The sequence below is a fragment of the Centroberyx affinis genome, unplaced genomic scaffold, assembly GCF_046629955.1.
Source record: "Centroberyx affinis isolate AG114_WGS23_722 - 3 ecotype Tasmania unplaced genomic scaffold, CSIRO-AGI_Caff_v1 ptg002548l_1, whole genome shotgun sequence".
NCBI lineage: Eukaryota > Metazoa > Chordata > Actinopteri > Beryciformes > Berycidae > Centroberyx > Centroberyx affinis.
Genome location: NW_027280762.1, coordinates 43,178 through 61,531, shown reverse-complemented (window position 1 = coordinate 61,531; position 18,354 = coordinate 43,178). Strand labels below are relative to the sequence as shown.

At 42.4% G+C, this 18,354-nt stretch overlaps 2 protein-coding genes across 2 annotated transcripts in view; both read left to right on the top strand.

Annotated features, from left to right (window-relative positions):
* The window catches only part of dennd5b (DENN/MADD domain containing 5B), a 40,767-nt gene extending 34,142 nt beyond the window's left edge, over positions 1-6,625 (top strand). Inside the window, 4 exon segments of the mRNA XM_071534447.1 lie at positions 696-778; positions 2,361-2,487; positions 3,150-3,324; positions 3,902-6,625. Of these exon segments, the coding sequence (XP_071390548.1) occupies positions 696-778; positions 2,361-2,487; positions 3,150-3,324; positions 3,902-4,085 (569 nt within the window). The 3' untranslated portion in view covers positions 4,086-6,625.
* Positions 6,626-7,669: 1,044 nt separating this feature from the next.
* Positions 7,670-14,688, top strand: LOC139656824 (SIN3-HDAC complex-associated factor-like). The gene is made up of 6 exons (XM_071534449.1): positions 7,670-7,807; positions 10,543-10,670; positions 11,891-11,990; positions 12,335-12,449; positions 12,967-13,117; positions 14,242-14,688. The coding sequence occupies exons 2-6, from the start codon at positions 10,543-10,545 to the stop codon at positions 14,552-14,554; spliced, it is 807 nt and encodes a 268-aa protein (XP_071390550.1). The 5' UTR covers positions 7,670-7,807; the 3' UTR covers positions 14,555-14,688.
* The last annotated feature ends 3,666 nt before the right edge of the window (positions 14,689-18,354 follow it).

The window sequence follows — 18,354 nt, the reverse complement described above, 5'->3', positions numbered from 1 at the left end:
TGGAAAATTTATGAAATTTTTACCTGTGAGGTTAATTTTATATTTTTTTCTTGAATACTGTCAAATGTCACAAAAAGCTCTGAAACAGTCTAGACCTGTTGGAGGAAAATATTGTTGGTTGCTGACTGTTTTTGAGTTAAAATAATATTTTCCTTGATTTTAAAGTGGGAAAACAAGCTAATGCTTGAAGTTAGTGTAGTTGACGGTTACTTTTTAATTCAGTCTCATTAAAATTTGGTCATGGAAATTTGAAAAAGGGGTCATGGAGAAGTCCTGGAAAAATTGTGGAATTTCATCAGTGAAAATGTGTGGGAATCCTGTATGCAGGTGTGAAAATGAATTTCGTTATTTCCAGATCTTGGAAAAACATGGAAAATTATCGTTTTCCAGCCCTGATAAGCAGGCAGTCCTGACTACACATTTATCGTAGCTGCAGACCCACTGTCATGTTACATATAGTGATATTTCTCACAGTAAAGAATGGTCATATTTCCCAGCCACTATTGTTATACAACATGTTTAATGCTGAAGAAAATCTGCAAATCCAGTGAAGAAACTGAAGCCTGGAAACTATTGAATTTTTGAAATGGAAGACACTGTATGTAGGAAGTCTGACTTCTACTGCTGTGGCCACAGTGAGCTTCACCACGGCGTCTCAGTGTTTTATATTCACACAGCTGTTTTCCTGATTACAGAACCAACCTCTGCCCAAATCCAGGAGGCCATCGGCGAGGCGGTGAACAACATCATCAAACACTTCCACAAGCCCGAGAAAGAGGTTTGTGTGTTTGTGTGTCAGGGAGAGAGAGAGAGAGACTCATCTCTCTTCTGTTCGATAACGCAGGATTTGTTAAATGTATTTTTAAGTGCTGCAGTCCCTTCCGCTGTGGGAGACTAATGCTTTCCTCGCTGCTCCCCGTTTAGTCTGGGAGAGTTCTGTTGAGACAGAAAACTGAGGCTGCTTTACTCTCATTATCTCTCCCTGTGAATAAACTTTGTTTTTTAAAGGCATCTGATCACCATTATCATAATTACTTAGATTTTTATTCTCTCTCTCTGGTGGCCATGTTCATTATGTGTTGGTTTTACGGCCTGTGTAATGGCATTTCTATCGACATGGCGGAGGAAGTAGATGTTTTATAAATTCCTCAGGCCAACTGACATTCAGCTCGCTTTAAACGGCCACTCTCAGAGGAGTGATGGAGAAGGAAAAAGGAGGAGAGAGATGGAGAGTGATGCATATAAAGCCCTGCAGGAGGCCATTAACCAGGCGGGCAGACATTACAGTTGATCCAGAGAAGTACGACACTGGTTCAGCTGATCTGAGGCTCTTTCTCCTCTGAGTGCCTGATAAATACTCTCCTCAACAAGCAGGGTTGGAGATTACTGTTTTGTGGTAACAAGTAACAAAACGTGTTGGTTTTTCCAATTCCAGTAATCCATTATTAGTTACTTTTTAAAAATCAAATGTGGTTGCTTTTATTTTTCCGTCATGTTGTTCCATTTTTGTTAGCACAAATTGTAAAAAAAAAAAGTAGAAAAAAGTAAAAATCACGCAGCAGCTTGTGCAGACAACCTGCTGTTAATTGCAAAAACACAAAGTATGCTTAATATAAATGAGACTTGCATACTGTTAAAAACACAGTAATATTCTTGCATTGCATTTTATAACAAACAATCAACAACACATGTTGGTAATGCAAAAGTAATAAAGTAAGTAACGGGTCATTTTTAATAAAGAGTAACTTTCCAAAGTAACTAGTTACTTTTTAAGGTAAGTAACAAGGCAAAGTGACTAATTACTTTTAAAAGTAACTTTCCCCAACACTGATGCTGCGAATGTTCTTTTATTAAAGTCCCGTTTATTTCTAAGAGTGTTTTTAACAAACAGGTTTATCTAAAAGTGATTTGCAGAAAAACACAAATGCAGACAAAAACAAAGTAAAAACAAGAGTATGCAAGTCCAAGAAATGGAGCCAGAGTCTGTGCGTGCTGTGTGTGCCTGTGTGCATCCTCAAATTTAATTGGATTTGGTATCAGTGGATTTAATTAACACTGCTATCACAGCAGCCTCTTTCAGATTTGTTATTCACCAGACAATGGAAACACTAAAATCCCCCCTCTCTTTTAGTGGACTACTTTCATTTATATCATTTGTTTTATTTCCATTATCTGGGATTCTGTTCTCCATCTTGTTGTGTTCTTCCATCATTTAGATTCTGTTATTCAGTTCAGTTGGGTCTTTCCTCATCATATTGATTTTTATTTCTTTCTAAATATCATGAATGGGAAGTGTTTTATCATTGTTTTTTTTTCAAACTGAACTAATCGACCTCCTCCTCCCCTCTGTCCCGCTGCAGAGAGGCAGTCTGACCATCCTGCTGTGTGGAGAGAGCGGTTTGGTCGGCGCTCTGGAGCAATTCTTCCATCATGGCTTCAAGTCCGCCAGACTCTTCCAGAAGACAGTCTTTGTGTGGGACTTTGTTGGTGAGTGCAGAGCTGCAGCGCCATCTACTGCTATAAACAAGAACCAGCATATTGGAAACTGGTGATACTGCACTTTTATAGAAATGTTGCCTCTCTTAGGTCATCTGTGAGAGGCTGTGTATTGATTTTGGCAGCAATTTTAGATTTCATTTTGTGCATGTTTGTTTTTTGACTAAAATGTCTATCGGATTTAGTCACATTTACTCATTTAATCCATTTTGTCAGCACTATCTCTGTACATTTTTTGTCTTCTTGTTGTCACATTTATTTTAGTTGTAACAGCCAGCAGTGTTTTGGCTGCAATGGGCCTGCTAAAACTGTAACTTTTTCATAAAATACATGTGCATAAAGGAAGGACATGTACTATGTATCACTGTTTGATGAATTAACACTGGTAGAAAGTTGTTATGGACCTATTTGCACTATAAGTTCAGTATTCTTCATTGAAAAAGCAGAAAGTGAACCTGCAGCTCTTTCAGCTGATAAATCAAAGACTTTTCAATCCTCTTGCTGAGATGCTTAATGTGCAAGACACCAAAGACAAGAGGAGATGGAAAGGGAAACAAACTCTGACAGACTGATCAATATGCCAACAGCTCTCTCACCCTTTCATCACCTCTCACCCCTCCTCCCCGTCCTCTCCTCCTCCCCTCCCGCTACAGAGAAGGCGGTGGCCTACATGGAGTCGGCGGACCAGATGGGAGACCTGCAGGAGACCGCGGAGCCCCTGGGGATGACCTGTCAGTCGCTCTGTCGCTACGTCAACGCCATCAACTCCACCCCCAGGAACATCGGCAAGGACGGAAAGTTCCAGCTGCTGGTCTGCCTCGGCGCCAGGTCAGTTTAGGTTTGATTTACCATAAGACCTTAAAGGAGAAAACGGGTAACATTTAGATTTACAGCCCATTTACTTCTGTCTACGTCTCGTTTACATTTCCCCCAATCAATTTGCAATGCATGCTGGATGTAATTAGATACAACTTTTACTCGTTTTTTGTTGTCTTTAAAGTACAAACTTTACAGTCATACCTAGCTTAAATTGCTGTCCTAAATAAAAAGACATGGAGACATGTGACACTACAGTTTGTAAGGAAACATGTTTTTGAGGGATTGTTTCCTGTGGGTGTCAGCTGATTGACAGTAAGCAGAGTGTAACATAATCATAAAGGATGTCAGTGATTTGTGAAAGGTTTTTCTTTCTGGAGAAGTTAGAGATTATCAATATTACAATTATCAATTGTGCAGGTGAGGTAAAGCACAAGGAGTTTATAAAGACATCTCGTCTCCAATACAAATAAAAAAAGAGCCTCCTGGGGAAACAACTTCACACTCTCTTGTTCTCACTACAAGCTTGCTTTCCTGTTTTATCTCTACTACAGTATCCTCTCTCTGATCGCCTTCTCTCTCTCTGCAGAGACCGCCTGCTGCCCCAGTGGCTCCCCCTGCTGGTGGAGTGTCCAGTGATCCTGAGGATGTACGAGGACGCGGCTCTGCTGAGAGACCGCACCACCGTCAACGCCCTCATCAGCGTCCTGGAGACGCTGCACGACTTCCCCATCACGCTGGAAACCTCGCTGGTCAAAGGCATCGACCTTTAACCCCAGCAAAGGGATTAAACCTGAACCTAGACCTTCCCCGCCACCTTCGCCGCTCCTTCCCTGCCCCCTCCTCCTCCTCCTCCTCCTCCTCCGCTGTCATCACCGCCCCCGCCAAGGCCCGCTTCAGCCGACTGGCTCTGGGATTCGACATGTGACCAGGGAAGGAGGAAGCGAAGAGCGAGAACTTCGAAGCTAAAGAGACGCTCGGTAACCAAAGCAGCAAGTTCCACTGCTTCACGTGAGAAGCGAGGGCTTTGGATGAAGGTTTGGATGCAGTATTATCACCCAGCCTGCGGTTCTGAAAGACGCTTTTTAACTTTTAGAATGTTTTTTTTTTTTTAAAGCCGACAGCGGGCGTTTCCCTGTGTGCGGAGTGTGTGTAGCCTAGCCTTCCCTCGGTAGGTTCAACTAGGTAGACTGTGTGATTAAAAAAAAAATCCATTCTCTTTCTTGGCTGCTGCCCCATCATCCCCCAGTTAGCGTTAGCGTTAGCATTAGCATGCCTTTGGCCCGCGAAAAGAGGAAAGGACCACAGGAGGAGGAGACCGCGAGTCCCTGCTGGGGAGGGACCGACGATGTTCAAATCCATGGAGATGATGATGAAGATGATGATGATGGTGATGGAGCGGCCGTAGATTCTACTCACTGACCCTTAACAGTGCAGTGCTGTGATTTTACTCACTTCTATCGGGCATTTTCTCTGCGTTGTGTTTAGCCTGCGGACACAGAAGCTGCTGCTGGTGAGCAGGCGGGATGGACATTCCTACCAAATGACAGGCGCAGACCTGGCTGTTTTTAAATGCTGTGTGTGTGTGTGGGGGGGGAGTGTGTGTGTGTGTGTGTGTGTGGATGTAGGATTTTGCGGATGTGTGTACAGGTGTGTGCGTGTTTAACCTTCCCTTTTATTTTTGTATCTTCCAGCTTCAAGTATTCATAGTGATCCACTGGTTTCTGTAGTATGCTGCACCGAAGTGTGCACTGCAGCGAAGTGTGTGTGTGTGTGTGTGTGTGTGTGTGTGTGTGTGTGTGTGTGTGTGTGTGTGAGAGAGAGAGAGAGAGAGAGAGAGAGAGACATTCAGTGCAGGTGCAGCTTCATGGCTACTCAACTATAATGGACATTTCAAAACAGTTTGCCAATATCAACACTTCAGTATCAGCACAAACGCCTTTCCCTTTAGTGACTTAAAGTAATAAATGCAAAATACACTGGAATACAAATGCGAACAATAGGAACTTCAGAGTGAATCAGTCCTTTGCAAATTCTTCTACGTCTATATTTGTCAAAGCAAAGGCTTCAACTTACTGAAATTATTGAGAATTATTATTGAGAATCTTTCCATACATCCAGTTTCAGCTGGTTGTCTTGTTAGATAGGAAATTAGAGCATCGTGCCCATTCAGACTGAGGGATATTTGGTGTCGAACCTCTCAGATATAAAATAAACAGGGTTTTTTTTTTTGTTGTTGTTGCTTTTCATTCATGATATTTAGACATGATGAATCTAATTGACCCCAGATGGTTGTTAACTCTGGTAACATCAATGTTTTCTAGTGATTTGCATCAAATATCTTGGCTGCGCTACGACCCGGAAGAATGAGAGATTTCGCCACTATTGCCACTATTTTGCGCTTTCTGAATCTTTTCTGAATATTAACCCTTTTATGAAAACGGTGTAAATATTTTCATTAGTGCATGTTGATACAGGTGACCGCATTTTAGACCGAAGTGTATTTATTGTGACTCTCCCTTCTCATGAAGTCCAGACGAAAGATTGGAGTCTGAGGTTTAAAAGAAAAAAACAAAACAAAAAAAAACCTCTCTCCGTCTCTTCCCTTGTTTTAATCTGCAGTATTTTAGTCTGTGAAGGACAGGCAGCCTTGCCGGGGGTTTATTCTGAATGTCTTGATTTCATGTATTTATTTTAATTTTAATCTGTGGTAGGCTGTGAGACGGCAAGCCTTTAATGCAGTCGACTGGTGGAACACACTGGTATTTTAAGGTTTTAAGCCTGTGGAATAACTGGAAACATACCTGTCTGCATACCAATAACCACAATTTCCACTTGAACCCACTTGTATCTGGTTTTACCACTGTGGTCCTGCTGCTGTGCCCCCCCCCCCCTGAAGCCGAACTTATGACACTGTCCAGAACTCTAAATACACAGTTAAGACTTCTCTGTCTTGTCTTGGGGGGTTTAAGTATGAACTCCTGCTGCATGCTTGGAGGAATTTCCCGGAGGAAATGCGCCGTGGATGACGGCGTTTCCCGGCTTCCCTTTTACTCCACACTTTGCTTAATAAATGGCTCTTTTTTGTTACGTAAACCCGCCGTGTGACAAATGGTATTAACACTGAGTGGATCTGCTCGGACGGACGTGGAAATAGGAAATGCTACTGAGCCGTGGCTTTTTTTTCCACGGCTGTAAACCCTGAAAATCCTGCTGAAGGGAAGGACGCTACCAAACAAATGGAGTTTTATGGTTTTATGTCTCTGTAGGACTGACTCTTCTGTTCTGATATTTATTATGCCTATTTCATTAAAAACACCCAGTGCGTAAAGATGTCTCAGATTTGTGTGTGTGTGTGTGTGTGTGTGTGGGGTGTGTGTGTGTGGGGGGGGGGGTGTCATGTGAATCTGACCCCAGTTAGAAACACCAGTTACACTCCCTTCAGAAGTTATTCTTAAATTTCCAAGGGTGTTGTGCTTATCATGAGACCCATAATCAGCTCAGTCTTACTCTCTGTTAAGAGTGGCAATCCATTAGGTAACCACTGTGTTGCAGCCACTGATATAACTGCATGGGAGCGGATGGCTTAGTGGTTCAGAGGACCATCTTTCAACAGGACGTCCTGCTTACATAATATCAGAGCCACTGAGATAGACATTTTTATTATTATTCCATTATTATCATTTCTATTTCAATGACTCTGCATAATATATAACACAGGTATATAGTAGTTGTAGTAGTAATATTAGTCGTATTTGTTTGTTTGAAAACAAGTTATATGTTCTACCATTTAGGCAGAAACGCTTCTTTTTTAATTAAATCACAAAACATTGCAATGTCAACGCAAGCAATCCTACATCTTCCAAATGCAGTTTCGGTTCTAATACAAAGAAACTAACAAATTCCAACAATATTTATACGACAATAAATCTCTAATAAAATAGATATATAACGTTAGGTTTAGCAGTGCCACCGCCTGGTAGCTTACGTGTCCTTCACCCTCTCCATGGCAACCGGCAACGCCCCCCTTTTCCCGCGTAATTCCCAGTCCTAAAATGGGCATTGCTATGTGTAGACGCAGAGACGTCACAGCTGTATGCAAATTGCGCTGATTGAAGAAAATCAGAAAATGGTGGAGCGGAGAGTCGCGTAACGCGCATGCGTGAACGTTTCTACTACAAGCACACTAGTTGCGTCAAGCTAGCCGGAGATAGTAATCATAACACCGGAAGGAAGACGATTTTGCTTTCAAAATAAAGGCATCGTTGCTATTCAAAAAAGCGGCAACGCATGTTCGTTTATAGCGGGTTTATTTTGAAAGTTGTAACCGGAAGTCGAAGTTGTTATTCTGGCGTGCTTTACGCTGAGGTAGGCGACGGTTACAACTGGTCTCCAACGGTATTGTTAAATGTTAAATGAGACTGACTTCCAAACTACGTCTTTTTTACCGCATAGGATAAAGTCGTGGACGTCCAGGTTTTCGTTTTGAAACAAGGTTAGTGTATTCTCCTACTTTGTACACAAATAAGTGTGTTTGTCAAGCAGGGCAGTGTGTGTCGGCGTGCACTAAAGTTATCGGAGGATGGTGTTTCTGATTTCGCATCTCGAAACAAATGTAACGCTAACCAGCTAACCAATTAAACAAACTCCAATGGAGTACTGAAAGCCACGAGTTTACGACGACTTTAACGTTGTTTGGGTTTATTATAATGTTTTATACGTCGTTTTTGGAGACGGGATAGTTGTTGTTAAAAGGCTGTCGAGTGTCTGTCTGGCTGAAGCTGTTACTCTCTATCTAGGTAACCACTTAGTTTAGAGACATAACATCAACTTCATTAGGCCATGATTTACGCTAGTGTATTAAAAATAACTTATTCTTCCTACAGCATGGCTATATTAACGTTATTCTGCTGAAGTGGAGACGCCAACGTGCTCATCCCCTCGTCCAGATTCTTGCATAAAATGTAATTTTAACGTTAGGTTAACGTTAGCTTACAATGCTGAAACGTTTGTAAACATGTTGGGTGATTAACATGAGATTAAAAAAACCCTCCAAAGTGAGTAAAAGCAGGTGTTGTGCTGACCTCGACTTCGTTGGGGTGGGTGTGTTTTCTGCGTCAGTGTCCAACCCCTTTGAAACAGTTGACTATCACGACGTGATTTGGGGAAAAGAGGATGACATTTAGCTAAAATCTCACACACTTATGCTATTATAACTATAAAATATCATCGTTATCGTACAAAAATTTGAGCAGGTGTCGAAAAAATGCGCAGCTTGGCTTCGGTGAAAACGTGCAAGTGTTTACAGTTTGGCCGGGGACTTGTAACGCCTCTGGATCCATTATCGGACTAAGCTGTTGGTTCTTCCGAGAGTGCAGCATCAGCAATAAATAAGCCCAATAGTTTTATCAGTATTGCCGTCAATAAACTTGTGATTAACAGTGTCAAAATAGTTCAGAGTAGTTCTAGATTTCATGTAATAAAACCTCCTAACACCTAGGCCCATTATCGGACACGCCAGTCCCCGTTATCCCGGCTAATACTTCATGCCTTTTATCGTTTTTTGGCCTTTTCCCAGCATCACTTCACCTTTCCTTCTATAACTATTTGTTAACTAGATGAGGTCTGTGATATAGTACTGTCCACTGATACAAAGCTGATCAGCCGGGAAAACACGTGTAGCTGTCTAACACCGGTCAAGGAAGGATGCGCATGTCCAGTTTCTGTACACAGAGATCACGTTGATTTTGTCTTCCAGAGTAACGTTACGTGTGTTCCATTGCTGGCATATGCATTGGTAAACCTGTTTGAATACAGTGGAGGGGGGGAGATTGTCGTCCAAATTTTGCAAGACAACGTGGAGAAGCACGTCAACTGTCCGATAATGGACGCCTTTACTGTAGCTGCCCTCACACTGAGCTCTGACGCAGAGTAAAAATAAGAAAACAAAGACTTGACGCAAACAATAGATGCATATTAACAGCATCCTCAGTGGGTGACATGCTGTTTCTGTTTAGCGTCTTTTGCAAGTGTAATCTCTTGATCCACGTGCGTCTGCAGTAATATTGTCCAACTGCGGCTAAATAATAGTAAATGCAGGCTGGAGGATGGACGGTGCTGCGCTGTGGGCTTTACCGACTCACTGTACACTCAAAGACGATTTTAAAACTATAAACCTCGTCAGTCATCTGCAATGTAATCGCTTTTGTGAACTTTTTGTTTTGTTAAATCCAGATGTTTTGCAGCAGTGATGCCTGCAGCAGGCAGAGTCGTGGCCGCAGTCGGCACCACGCTGCCTCCTCCATCGTACTGCCATGTGCCAGGCTTCAGTAAGGACAGGATTACACAATCACTGGCGACGCTCATCACTCACTGCAGGAAGCCGTCGACGACATTTTTAAACGATATACACGCGTAAAAACGATTAGATAGTTGAGTTGTCACCAGCAGTGTCCAATTAAATTTTTTTGCGCTAATTAGGCTATAAAACATCAAAACCAAAACGTATTGCTGGCTCATTTTTGACTCAGTTATGCATGTTAAAAGACGTAAAATGAATGCAATGCGTGTGTGTGTGTGTGTGTGTGTGTGATTAAACTGGCGTAGAAGTGGCCGTACCGTCGTGCATCACCTCGACGCCGCATCCCGGCCACAGTAAGCACATGGCGAGCCTCCAGTTGCATCAGCACCACGGTTGCGTAAGAGGCAGTCAGGCCGCGCTGTTCCTGTCTCGGTGATGCTCAGGCTGATAACCTGGGTAATTCACTACCACCCCTCCCCACTCTCTCTCTCTCTCACTCTCTCACTCACACACACACTCCACCTCCCCCATCTCCGCCGGATAGCTCCAGGCAAGCGGCAGGGGGATCGTCCATGGCGTATGACGTAAATGCGCGTATTACGCACACAAATCCAGCTGGTATTATGATTATAAATTCCACTCTGTTGGTTCACATGGGTTCACAAGGGTTATAAGGGGAAAAAACTGAGAAAAATATACAATCTGTTTGGCAAGCATTACACTATATCTTGCAATATAAGCTATATATAATTGCAATATATATTTTGAGAGGTGCTTTTACTAGTGGCACATTTTACAACAGGTTTCATTTTCCCAGGATTAAGTCTGGCGATGACAATAAAACCAATAATATGGCGACTCCATGTTTAGGAGCTGCAGCATCTTTGCTGTATTAATGCTTGTATGTTTGTCTCCCTGTATCGTCGTAGATGTTTGGCTTCCACAAGCCGAAGATGTACCGGAGCATAGACGGCTGCTGCATCTGCAGGGCCAAGTCCTCCAGCTCCCGCTTCACTGACAGCAAGCGATATGAGAGGGACTTCAAGAGCTGCTTTGGGTGAGTCACCGGCACCCGCTCCGGCTCCGTCACCCTCTGCAGGGCCACACGTGGCACGTCTGGGACCACTTAAGCTGCGTTCTGATCAGGTTTCTGGTCTGAGGCTCAACATATGCAATGGAGCGACAGATGTTGTTTTTCAGCTAGCAACTAGACTAACTTACTCATTTACCTTTTTTTTTTCCCCTCAAATGAGCAAAGACATCAATAATGAATGATGCCATATTTCATCCAGGGAACTGAAAACCAATCTAGGACACATACATCCGTGTTTAAGCACTATGAAAAACTAGTTTTGAGTCGTATATAGAGCACTTCATCTTCACTCTGTTGCTGGGTTTCTGCTGACTCGCTGCTATTGGCTCAGCCAGGTTGCCAAGATCCATTGCCATGGTTACATGTGATGTGATGTGAGTCAGCATGAGTAGCAGTGGTTGAAATGGCTCTGGATCACCCTGGGGCAAAGATATTAAAGGGGCATTAAGTAATTTATGACTTGTATCAAACTCTATCAGCGACCAAGGAATTGCAGAAACATCCACAGGTCTCTAACGCAGCAGTCTGGGCCGGAAAGAGTTTTCAAAAGCCAGAAATCTCAGCACCTGATTAAGTAATCATTGAGTCATTGCTACTGATCAACAACCCTATCAACCCCCGCAGATATGGTCATTTTGTGCTATGGGGCAGTAAACATTTTACTTAATGCACCTTTAATGAAAATACAGACCCATATCTGTGTGACTCACAGCTGCTCTGACTCTCCCCCTGCGTTCCAAATCGCATACTTTTTCTTTTTACTACACTACGTACTACATCTGCCCTTAGAAAGTATGTACTGTGCATGTAGTAGGCAGACAATTGGGACATACTATTTCGTCATCACATTGCGTCTTGAACTTTGACCCTCTTGCTTATATATCCGTCGCAGTAATACGGTTGCAGTTTGTTTGTTTTGTTTTTTTCTCTCTCTGGCGGCTCAGCATGCGGCTCAGTCGAAGTGACGTGTCTTCCGCTGCGCAGAGGATTGTGGGTCAGAATAGCCAAAAAAGCATGCTGGCCTGCATACTGCAAAATTCGACCGGATGTAGTAGGGCATCCGGGTATTTTCTGGCATACTGCATTGACATGCATGAATTGGGACATGCTAAATCTTTTTCTGGCATACTAAATAGTATGGAAGTATGGGTATTGGAACGCAGCCTCTCTCTCTGTCCCTGCAGGCTCGGTGAGGTGCGTTGCGGTGACATCTGTAACGCCTGTGTCCTCCTGGTCAAGAGGTGGAAGAAACTTCCAGCCGGGTCCAAGAAGAACTGGAATCACGTAAGGAAACATTCAGCGTATTTCAGATATTCTCTAGCTGGGGCATCACTACACCTATAGACCTTATTTTTAGATATTTGGGGAAGGTTGACAGAGCATGCATTCTGTTTTTCAGAAACAGCCTACTTCAGACTCGTATAGTTACACACATTCTTGTTCACACTATCCACCCAGATTCTTCCAGTAAAGCGTCCAGGAGCTGAACCACCAATCTTTCACAAACAAACTCCAAACTCTCCCATTACTCCTTTCTTAAAGTTCAAGTTCTCGTCTTCAGAACATGCCGAAGCTGTGTAACCATTTCCCTTTTAAGCCCCTAACCTTCCGTCCTGTGTGGTTTTCAGGTGGTCGATGCGAAAGGAGGGTCGAGCATGAAGGCCATGCTGAAGACCAAGAAGATGAAGAAAAAGGCGAGGCCGAGCCAGATCAGCCGGGTGCAGAGCGAGCTGAAGAGAAACAGTAAGCAGTCAGTGGGCTTGTGTGTGTGTGTGTGTGTGTGTGTGTGTGTATATGTGAAGGGGCAGTTGGTCAGGGATGTAGAGGAGGATGCAAATTCAGTTTACTTAACTTTTTACCCTTATTTTTAAGCTGATGTATCTTATGATTACAGTATATATTATGTAAGACAATAAGCAATATTAGACTGATGTAAAGTCTGAGTGTGTATATTCCGTAGGTGTTCACCACCATCTGAAGTTCAGAATTTACCCATCTTTTTATTTAGCACTGCATGAACAGGGGATTGAGGGGATTGATGTGTTTTGGGAGAAACAAGCCTGTAAAACTAGATTTCTTAACATATGAGTTACAGGTCAGATTCTATTAGATTCTGTTGTATGTATCTGACCCTGACCTTTGACCTCCTCGTTCAAGATAAGGTTCAAGTGTATTTCTAGACAGACATACTGTATATTATGCCTAGCTGCTCTCTCTATGAATAGAAAGTGTTGTTAATAATTTGTTCTGTGTCTCCCAGATTCGGACGCCCACAGCACCACCTCCAGTGCCTCGCCCGCACAGTCACCCAGCTACAGCAACCAATCAGACGAGGGCTCGGACACCGAGCTTTCACCTGGCACCGCCCACTCCCCGGCCTTCTCCTTCCTGGATCTCACCTACTGGAAAAGGTAACGGTCCGGCTGCCGGTCTGCAAGGACTGTGTTCACTGAGGGGAAAATGTTCAGTGGACCTTAATTCCCTTTTCATTTGATGTGTTCCTCTCCTATGGCGTCCATACCTGATACCAGAATTTAATTTGTGCAGATAGGGTGAATCTACAGTCTCAGTTAGAGGGGATGGGACTTCTCTTCTCTGTTGCAGCCCCACTTTGTGCTTTAGGCTGATAAGGCAGGTGTATTTTTAGATAAAAATCTTGCATAATGCAGCTTTAATTCCTTGGGTGACAAAATTGTAATACTTTTACAGACTGAGTCCTCTCTTTATCTAAGAGATATCAAATGGTGAAATTCAGGTAGTGATTTTTCTCTTTTTATGTCACTTTGGAAGAGTGCGGGTGGCAGGGTGCAGGGTCAAGTGCAGATAAGCGGAAATTTGATACTGATCAAAACATTTTTTTCCCCCAAATAAATGGTAAAAATGAAAGCCAACAAATGAATTTTACACATTAGTGCGACGGCCCTCCCCCTCTCACTTACTAGACCTGGTTTGTCACAAACCGGGTCACCCCGATGACCCAGCACTCACTTTACTTTCTGAAACCAGAAAACAAATCCAGAACCATTGAATCAAACCAAACTGGGGACAAATGCTACTCTTCTACTTCCGAACTCCACCAACAACCAATCCTCCCCCAAAACATGAAAAAGGAGGTCCAAATTCACGTGAGACTCCCAACACTGGCATACAACCACTTAGTCTCCTACTAGCACCAACAGGCACTACCATTAAGACTAAAAACATTTGAAATCAATAGCCCACCTATACATTAAGCTAAAATACAATTCCTAACAGGAACTCAAACAAATGCCAGCAACAATTATCCAAAACTCATGCCAACTAGACTGAATTACAACAAAAGCACCCTTACCAAACTAGATAAACTTCCAATCGGACGAGACCCCAATTTGTCACAAACCGGGTCTAGTAAGTGCCAAAATTCCAAAAGTAATTTATTTTAACTTAATTAAACACAAGTGATCCAAAAATAAGCCATAAGGTATCTGTGGGAGTAAAGGTACACCATCAGTCATGTCTGCAATGTAGATTGTAACGCAACCGTTTGGTGTTTCAGGCAGAAGGTGTGCTGTGGGATCGTGTACAAGGGACGCTACGGAGAAGTCATCATCGACCCTCACCTGTACAAGCCCTGCTGTCAGAGGAAACAAAAACACCAGCAGGAGGAGGAAGAGGAGGAGGAGGAGGAGATGGAGGAAGAAGAGGTGGAGGAGGAGGAGGAAGAAGAGGCAAATGGAAAGGACGCAGTGAGCGCCCCGCTGCAGAGCAAGTCACCGCCCCACATGGTGAAACAAGAAGAGGAGGCAGAGGAGAAGGAGAAGGAGAAGGAGGAGGAGGAGGAGGAGGAGCAGGGAGGAGAGGAGTGGTGATGTCAGCACAGGGTTGGTATGGTCTTCCTGGATGGACAGACGTACTGTACGAGGCACTGAAACGCGGCACGCTACGAAACCGGTCGTAACGCACTGCTGTGGTTTGTCCGTCTTTTACAAGCTGCTGCAACCACTCCCCCCCCCCCCCCCCTTTATTTTTCTGATCTCACCAGGACTGCCCTGTTTTCTGTGTCTTGGAGTGCTATGAGATTCTACCTTTTTGTAAATACTTTGTTTAGCTCTTTCTGTCTGAAATGCTGGATCGACAAAAGCTGCATGGAAACCTGGAAACCTCTGGAACTTACCCTTTACTTTTAGGATGGAGCCATAAGCTAGAAAAAAAAACAGCCTTCAACTCTCTGCCTTTCCTCTTCTTGATTCTTCACTCTTGTTCGCAAATATTTCTCTCTTTCATTTTTTTCCACTTCATTCTCTCATGTATGATCTGAACTGTCTTTTTCTTTTGTTGACAATCCATGAACTTTCGGGTTTAAGTAAGGTGCGAGAGTGTGTGTACATTTCTATAATGTCGATGCGGCAGTGTCTCGCAATAGCTAGCCAATGGCGAAGGCTAACACTAGAGTGAAGGCACAAAGCCGCCAACTTCTTTAAAAAGTCATGAAGTATCCATGTTATCTATATTGAAACTGTAAATAATGAAAGACGACGAAACGTGACTTTGAATCACTGTTGTAAAAAAAAAAAAAAAGAATAAATTCACGGTGCACACAGAAAGCACAAGCAAATAATCAGGGAGACTTCTGGCTCTGAGCACTGGTCTAGATGCAGCTGTTATTTGAAACCCTCAACTGAACCATTATAAGCTAAATAAATCCTCGGGAAGATGGTGCCAACAATATGAAACGAAAATTCCCGCTTGGCAACAGGAATGCCACTTCTTGCGTTGTTGTTGCCGCTCTTCAGCAGCTCTTTTAGTTGTTGGAAGGGGCTCGGTAGCTATTTATATCCCAAGGATGTCATGAAATAAGCCCCGTCTTTCCACCGACCAAAAAGCCTCCGAGGATTTGCCCTGTCATTCATGTCGATAGTTTTAGTTCGAGGCCTTTCCGAGGAATGTTTATTCAAGTCCGTTTGCAAGACTCACTTATACAAAGCTAGGGGTATTTTGCATGGGAATTGCATGAGCTTTCGACACGTTATATTTTTGTTTAAACTTGCCTCGATGTGATGTTGTACAGCTTGAATTATATATTTTTGTATATAATTGAATAAAGGAAAAAAGAACAAAGGTAATGCTCAAGTCACAGATTTGATGTCCTCTATTTAAATCATGTCCTAAAACTTTAATTAACAATCACTGACCAGAGTTAGTCTGGCAGTTTCCGGTGGATCTGTTACCTCAGCGGTGTGTCCAGGTGGTGCAGATTCATTTTGGATCAGATTTCAGGTTTGGACCCACTGGACACACCTGTAGCATTTCTTTGATGGAAAGGTTTTGTTCTGGTTCAGGATGCTTGTGTTCCCAAGCTTTTCGTTGCTGATATTCTTTTGAAAGATATCAGGAAACTGGATACAGCTGTGTGTACAGATTTATGAAACTTGCTAGTTTTTCCTGCCAGTTTTTCTTTGATGCAACTTCAGTCATAAATTGCTATAAACTTAATTCAGTATATTCAATTAACTTCCTATAGCACAATATACAAGAGCTGCTTTTACAGTATCAAGCTTTATTTTCAGTGCTGCACCTCAGTTTGTCAGGAAGCGAGGTGCAGTGCTGACTATAAACAATGTACTTCATTCAACATATTCAACCAAATTGCCTGTAGCACCATATACAATAGCAGCTCTTGTTACAGTATCAAAGCTTTACTCCCAGTACTGCACCTCAGTCTGTCTGAAATGTTAAATGTTATGTTTAAATGGAGAAAGCGTCTGGCATGGACTACGTCTTTTTCCATCCTTACACATTCTTACCCCTTTTAATTATTTTGTGCTACAGCATAATGTGGGGTAGATTGTCTAAAAATATTCTGTTATTTATTAACTTATGTTATCTTTGAAATACTTTATTTTTACTACACTTGCTCTGTATGGACTTAAACTTGTGGATGACTATGTACAAATACTGCCATATACTGAACACAGTGGAAATGATGATTGTATTAAACTATATAAATATACTTTTGTTCTCAAACTATTGTAGTTTAGTTTACCCACAAGATACTCTTGTATTCCTGATATTCTGAGTAGAGATCCAACATGGATGTCGATATATATAGATTGTGCTTTTCTTTTTGTTGGTAGTTGAAGTGGTGTTGGCATGCCAAGTAGAAAAGATGCATTTCAGTAGTCCATCACTGTCCAGATTGTTTTGCATAGAGAGATGCACCACCCTTCATTTCTAAAAGCAAAGTTTGTATTTTTATACACACTTGTAATTTCTACTTGTTCAATAAACCTCATTCATCATGTTTGAGTATTGGTGTCTGATTGGTGCGTGGTAGACCTGAGGTTTAGTCGGTGGTGGATGAGTTGAGTCCCCCCCCCCCCATATGCGAAGCACTTTGAGTACCTTGAAAAGCGCTATATAAATGTAATCAATTATTATTATTAAATCCTATTAATAGAAATATCCCTAAACCGTAGCTGCACATCCACACGAGGCTGTATGTATCAAGAGCTCAGTTTCCCCTTCTCTAGCGAAAATAACCCAAAATGAAACGTTTTTTGCTCTTGAACCAGGCTGCGTTTTTAATAATCATGGTCTTTTCCAAAGTCAGAGACACTCTTAAGTATTACTGAACGAATATGAGTGAATGAAGCTCAAGCTCACAGTGGAACTTAAATTTTATCTCGCCTAAAAGAAACTCAGAAACCCAATGGAGCTGCAGCCAAAAGGCTCACCAAATCCTGACTTCATCCTTAAGTATGACACTATAGTGAGATAAACAGGCGCTTGTCGTGTATAAGGATGCTGGTTTGAAACCCAACAGCAGTACACCCAAACTCAGAAATAGCTCCACAGCGGGTTTACCTGACACTGGCTTACAGAGCAGATATACTGGTTCGTAACGGCCACTGCAAAAAACATACATAGACGTGTACAATATGTAGACACAGATACTATATATGATTGAGACAGTATGTAAGACACTATATGTAAATTAATCAATGATACATAAACAAACGTACTCTGTAAAGTTAGACTCAACATTGGCACTGCTTGCAGAGTAGGCCTACACTTTGAGTATAACTTCCCACTATTGGCAGGCCGTGGCTAGTTGCATTTGTAATATATATAGGCTATACAGCATGCAATGGGAAAACATTTCAAAACCTCAACGACATGCTGGTAAAACTTCAGCTGAACGCATCTTCCTCTTTCATAAGCCCTCCTTGTATCTCTTGGGAAGGTCAGGGGGGAATTCTTCAAAACATCTGTCTAGTCATTCAGCACTTTGAGCCACTGAGTCATATGGTTTCAAAGCATTTTCTCTCTGAGCTTTTCAATCATTACTTAGGATGTTGGTTTTCAAAATTCATTATTTTACTCAGGTTTGAACCCACAACCTTAAACCATCTACAGGAGCATTTTCGAGGACTGGACTCTCCATCTTCAAGACTTTGTGTTCATACTGCAACACAAAACATGACATGGATCCGTTTGCTTTGACAACACTCACAAACTATGAAAACTGGAAAATGAAGAGCTGAATCTTGCTCTTTTTTGAAGATTCAGATTGTGACAGAAGAACATTCATTTAGATTATATTTTGTTGCAATTCTACTCATCTATTCACTCTCCCATTGGAAGGCTATGGTTTTATACCGTGATGATG

Coding starts and splice junctions, on each gene's coding strand:
- LOC139656824 (XM_071534449.1), top strand. CDS start 10,543: ATGTTTGGCTTCCACAAGCCGAAGATGTACCGGAGCATAGACGGCTGC. Junction 10,671..11,890: donor GACTTCAAGAGCTGCTTTGG/GTGAGTCACCGG, acceptor CTGTCCCTGCAG/GCTCGGTGAGGTGCGTTGCG. Junction 13,118..14,241: donor GATCTCACCTACTGGAAAAG/GTAACGGTCCGG, acceptor TTGGTGTTTCAG/GCAGAAGGTGTGCTGTGGGA.